General features: G+C 43.2%; 1 protein-coding gene across 2 annotated transcripts in view; it reads left to right on the plus strand.

Moving 5' to 3' along the window:
• KIZ (kizuna centrosomal protein) overlaps nt 1–2,783 on the plus strand; it is a 143,482-nt gene extending 140,699 nt beyond the window's left edge. For both annotated transcript variants that reach the window (XM_042980994.1, XM_042980995.1), the window contains 2 exons: nt 182–225; nt 2,631–2,783. In XM_042980994.1, the coding sequence (XP_042836928.1) occupies nt 182–225; nt 2,631–2,734 (148 nt within the window). In that variant the 3' untranslated portion in view covers nt 2,735–2,783. The remainder of the gene's footprint in view (nt 1–181; nt 226–2,630) is intronic.
• Nucleotides 2,784–6,000: the final 3,217 nt, after the last annotated feature.

Raw genomic sequence — 6,000 nt, forward strand, 5'->3', positions numbered from 1 at the left:
CTCAACTGACTGAGCCCCCCAGGCACCGCCTGACATTTTCTTCTTGCTCTTAAGACTCAGGGAGAAGTGTAAAATTTCTGGCCTTTCAGTGCAGTACTTCTTTGCTAATGTGCTCATTGTAAAAATATCAGTCTGATTGTCATTTTCTTTGCAAGACTCAGGCTATTTCTTTATTTTTCAGGCATGAAAATGAAAAGAAACTAACTACCAATTTAGAGTCTAAAGGTAAGAGAAATCACTGGAGGCTAGATTTTCATCTTGTGTTTTAACCCAGAGTTGTTTTGTGACGTGTTTCTTGTTTCCTGCACCCTCCTGTAAGGACTGTGAAGCGTGTGTGCGATCACTGGGCGCCCTGTGGCTCTCCCCAGGGTGATTATGGTCTCTGAGGGGATTGGAGGGCTATCGAGGAACCATTCTTCAATGACAGGGCTATGAGCTGACAATATATGGCGTGCCATGGGCCACGGTGGCATAGCATTCTAACTTGCAAGTATGAATTTGCAGGGTATCCCAGCCTCCACATCCAATTGATTGACAACACTGGTATATTCTACCTGTGAAATGGTTTTTGACTCTGTCCCCATCCTCATGGCTAATGCCCTGAGAGTACCCACTGCTCATGACATGACAGGGCTCTTACAGTAGACACTAACTGGTTTCCTCCCATGTGGCCCCTCTCCCACTCCCCATTGTCCTCCACCTGGCCACCAGCATCTAAAATCTCACGTAACCTTCTTACCTTCCTGGTTAAAAATTGCTAATGCCTCCTGCTACGTGCAGGATAGAGTCCACAACTTTCTCCCTTTGTGGTCTGGCCACATCCCTACTTTCTAGCTCAGTCCCTACCAAGATCTTGTCCTCTGTGGATCTAGTCACAGTCAGCTTTTTCCAAATATAGATGTACCTCAGAGATACTGCAGGTTCGGTTCCAGACCACCGTAACAAAGCCAAGTAAATTTTTTGGTTTCTCAGTGCCTGTAAAAGTTGTGTTTACACTGTACTGTAGTCTCTTAAGTGTACAACGGCATTCATTATGTCTAAAAAAGTGTTAATTAACATTAAATTAACTTAAAATACTTTAAAAATAATTAAAAAACACCTTATTGCTAAAAGATGCTAGCCATCATCTGAGCTTTCAGTGAGTCATAATTACTGATCACAGATCACTGTAGGAAATATAATAATGGAAATAATAATAATTGGAATAATGAGAGAAGTACCAAAATGTGACACAGAGACACAAGGTGAACAAATGCTGTTGAAAAAATGGCACCAATAGATTTGCCTTGTGTAGGGTTGCCATAGACCTTCAGTTATAAAAAAAACACAGTCTCTGCAAAGCACAGGAAAATGGGGTATGCCTGTATACCACGCTTGTACTTCTGTGCCTTTGCTCATGCTGTTTCCCCCCCTTTTCTTTAGCACCATGAGCTCCTATTTGTCTTTCAGCCCCACCTTCCATGCTAACACTGTGGTATATCCTATGCAGGATATACCTATGCAGAGCTTGGGCTTGTTCTATTCCTGTCTGCTTAGACCCCCGTCCCAGTAGGTTGTGGTCGAGAGCGTGGGTATAAGTCCGACAACCTGGGTGGGACTCCTGGCTTCAACACCCGCTAATTCTGTGATTGGGGCCAGTTACTTAACCTCTCTCAGCCCATTTGCTCAGTAAATGGAGACATTAACACTTACCTTCCCAGGTTGGTACAAGGATGAAATGGGGTTGTGTGTAAGAAGTCATCACAGAATGGCAGGTAGTGCCATGGAGATAGCGGTGGTCATGGGGATTGTCCGTATAGCAGACCGTGTCCCACCACATCCTGTCCGACCACGCTGGAGATCACAGTGCAGTTCGTGGGCATGCTGTGGCCTTCCACCACAGGCAGCTGTGCATCTGCCTAAGGGCTTTCTCTGGCTGCAGGCGCATGCCCAGCCCCAATGGGGCAGCCCAGAGTACCCGGGAGTTGATGCCCTGGTTGAGAATGAGAATAACCTTCAACTAATGAGAAATGGAAGTTGGTCAATAAATAACCCCACTGCCTTACTCTTTGTTGGGACAATTCGAGGAGAGTTCTGAGTTTCTCAGAGAGTGCCCTGCAGGCCTGAGCCGCCTTGTCCACTGCCAGCCCCCCTCATTAACACACCCTCTGCTGGCTTCCTCTCTTCCTGTGTCACTATTCCAGCCCCTCCCATCGTTCCCAGGATCACCGCCCAAGTAAACCATGTGCACCCAAGGCCTCCTGTTCTTCCACCATGTCTTCCTTGTGAAGTATAGAAGGGGATCAAAGTGCAAGAACAGCTAAGCTGAGGTGGTCTCAGGCCTGGTGAAATACCTGGCTAACCCTGCTTCTGTGTTAATCCTGATTTAAAATCCCCATCCTGCAGTAAAGAGCTGAGCACAACAAAAGGGGAAGGAAATATTCTGCAGTGTTGCCATAGAACACACTGAGATGTGCAAATTTGTGCAGTATGGACATGCGTCCAGATGCACCTGGTCAGGTTCAGCCCTCAGTGTCCCTAGTAGGCCTTTTGCAGGCCAGTGCTTCCAGTCCCCTGGAACCAGTCTACTGATGAAGCCAAGCTTATCAGAGTGGAGAGATGTTAAATAGCTGTCTTTTTTTCTCTTCCAGCCTTTTGGGATGAATCCGACGACAGTAACTCAGAAATTGAAGCTGCTTTACGCCCTAGAAACCATAACACATCTGCCGATGACTTTGGTGATTTTTATGACTAATAAGCAGTAACAACCATTGGACATAAAGTCATTAAATAACCTAAAACCCTGTGTTTGTATGTGATGTCCTAAACAAGCATGTCTTTTAAAGCTTCCTAATTGTTTAATAGGAGCACTTGGGACCATATTGCTACTGGAGTGAAATTCCATGGCATAAACATAAACTAGCATATTCATTTGAAGTGTTATCAAAAAACAAAGTGATATGCAATGCCCATCAAAATGTAAGTTGCTTTCTTTGTAGAAATTGACAAGCTGGTCCTAAAATTCATATGGAAATCCAAGGGACCCAGAATAGCTAAAACAACCTTGAAAAAGGAAACAAAGTTGGAGTACTCACACTTCCCAATTTTGAAACTTACTTAAAAGCTGAAATAAACAAACAAATAAATGAAAGCTGTAGTAATTGAGACTGTATGGGACTGGCATAGACATACAGATCAGTGAAATATCAATTTATATATAATCTAGAACTGATAATCCAGAAATAAATCCTCATGTGTATGGTCACTTAATTTTTGACAAAGGTGCCAAGCCATTCAATGGGGAAGGAGTGATCTTTTCAACAAATGGTGCTGCGACAACTGAAGAGCCAAAGAACTGCAGATGAATGAAGTTAGATCCCTACCTCACACTGTATACAAAATTAACTCAAAATGCATCAAGGACCTAAGTGTAAGAGCTAAACTATAAAACTCTCAGAAGTAAGCATTGTGTAAATCTTTCTGACCTTGAATTAGGCAATGGTTTCTTGGATATGACACCAAAAGCCCTTAACTGAGAAAAATAGATACATTGGACTTCACCCAAATTAAAACATTTTGCTGCAAAGGACACCATCAGGAAAGTAAAAAGAATGGGAGAAAATATTTTCAAATCATATATCTAAAAAGGGACTTGTATCCAGAATATATAAAGAATTTTTATAATTCAATAAAAATACAACAAACTCAATTTAAAAATGAGCAAAAGTTCTGAATCGACATTGCTCCAAAGAAAATGTACAAAAACAGTCACAAACTAAAGGACACATGACAACTAAATGCAATGTGGGATCCTAGGTTGGATCCTCGAACCAAGAAAGGACATTAATGGAAAGTTTGGGGAAACCCAAATTAAGTTTGGAGTTTAGTTGATAGTAATTATACTAGTGTTGTTTTCTTGGTTTTTACAAATGTACTGTGGTAAGGTAAGATCAGAGGGATGTAACAAGAACTCTGTATTATCTTTGCAACTTTTCTATAAATCTAAAATTATTCCACACACAAAAATCCAGCAGTAAACATGAACATTTGGGTGATACCCTTCCAGACCTTTTCTATGTTTTTACCTTTTCTTTGTTTTTCAAATTGTCTTGAACATTTCATTTTTTAATTCTTAAATCTTAGCAGACAATAACACAGCCCTTCAGCCAGCACACTAGCCAGGTATTTGTCAGCAGTGCTCGTGGAATACAGAGTCCTACATCTGAACACCTTTTGCTGGAGATCACATGTCATGTGTACTGATGATGACCCAGAACAAAGCCTAGCTTTGTGCAGTCTACCACTTTCCTAATGCTTAATCTTACTTCTGAATAGTGGTAGAGTAGGCCTGGGGCCCAACACCTTTTGCAGGCAAATTTTCCAGCTAAATTTAATAACATTCTTTTTTTCCTTCCTATTGACCTCAAGTGACCCTGATTTAAAATGCATAGAAGTAATATAAAGTTTCCCTTTTGTATACATTGTAAAGAAAAGAAGATAATTGACTTTTTAAATTATACTAAGAAAATAACAGGACAAGTGATTGGTGGGCATGGCTAAGGGGCTGGCTAACTAAGCTCCACTGTGCTGTGCTCACCAGACAGCTCTCTGGTCCATTTTGGGGTCTCCAGGGGTTTAAATTCCTGGAGGGTCATGCACTGGCCCATAGGTGGTCTTGTTTCCCCAGGTAAAGGCAGTGGGACAATGTAAGTTTGTAAACTATTTGTATGAACCACCCTCCCTCCACCACGTTCTCCTGCCCCCTCATACCGCTACCACAACTCACAACACTCCTGACACCAGACATGTGGGGTTTTCCCACACCAACCAATTATCTGACCCCAGCTGGGCGTCCTGCAATGCGATTCAGTTCTGACACTACCTGCGCTTAGTGCAGACCCCACAGGTTAAAGACACAGTTCCACAAGGCTGACCGCCCCACCCCCGCCCGACTTCAGACACAAGTCACAAGTAGTAGGTCCCCAGGTTATCTACAACTTCTGTCTGACTTGGCTACAAATCTGATGGCCACAGCCCCTCCTTGGTTTTGATAATTTGCTAGGTGGCTCATGGAACTAAGGAAAACACTCAATTCCTTTTACCTGTTTATCATGAAAGGTATGATAAAGGATATAGATGAACATGCAGATGGAAGAGGTGCATGTCAAGGTGTGTGGGAAGGGGTGCGGAACTTCCATGCCCTGGCCAGGTGGGCCACTCTACCGGCACCTGCTTGTGTTCAGCAACCTGGAAGCTCCCAAACCTCCTACTTTTGGGATGTTTATGGAGGCTTCATCATGTAAGCATGATAGATTATCAACCCCACTTCTACAGAGCCCCACTCCCCTCTCCAAAGAATGGGGGGATGGGCCTGAAAGTTCCAAGCTTCTCATCATGACTTGGTCTTCCTGGTGACGAGCCCCTAATCTGAAGCTACCAGGAGCCCACCCAGAATCACCTCATCAGAACAAAAGACACTCCTGTCACCCAGGGAAATTCCAAGAGTTTAAAACTGTTTAGAGCTCTGTGTCAGGAACCAGAGAGCAGAGGACCAGAATATACATTCTCTATTAATTTCCAGTGGTCTTCAAATTTATAAATGAGACTTTGGTGAGCTTGGTTAGCATGGAGACCTGAACACCTGACAAAATCAAGTGCTATAGCTCAGTGCTAAGGACCCAACTCTATGTCAGAAGTAACTGCCCTTCCAGCACCTACCAATCGAGCTTCAGACACAGCTTTAACATCTGCTTACTAGCAAGCTTCTTCTGACACTTTCTGCATGTCAGGCACTGTTTGTGCTAGTCATTGGGAATAATACAAGGAGGATCTAACATAGTCATTGACCTCAGGGTGCTCACACTTCAACAAAGGAGACAAAGCCTGAAGCGAGGTACATTATGTACAGTAAGATGATGACAGATGATAGATAATCTTAAACACACACACAGGCTCAGAGGAGTGAAAACATTGTCCCTCCTGGGTTGAGTTAGGGAAGGTAACATTTGTTGGGATGGGGCG

This window comes from Panthera tigris, chromosome A3 (genome assembly GCF_018350195.1).
Source record: "Panthera tigris isolate Pti1 chromosome A3, P.tigris_Pti1_mat1.1, whole genome shotgun sequence".
NCBI classification, from domain to species: domain Eukaryota; kingdom Metazoa; phylum Chordata; class Mammalia; order Carnivora; family Felidae; genus Panthera; species Panthera tigris.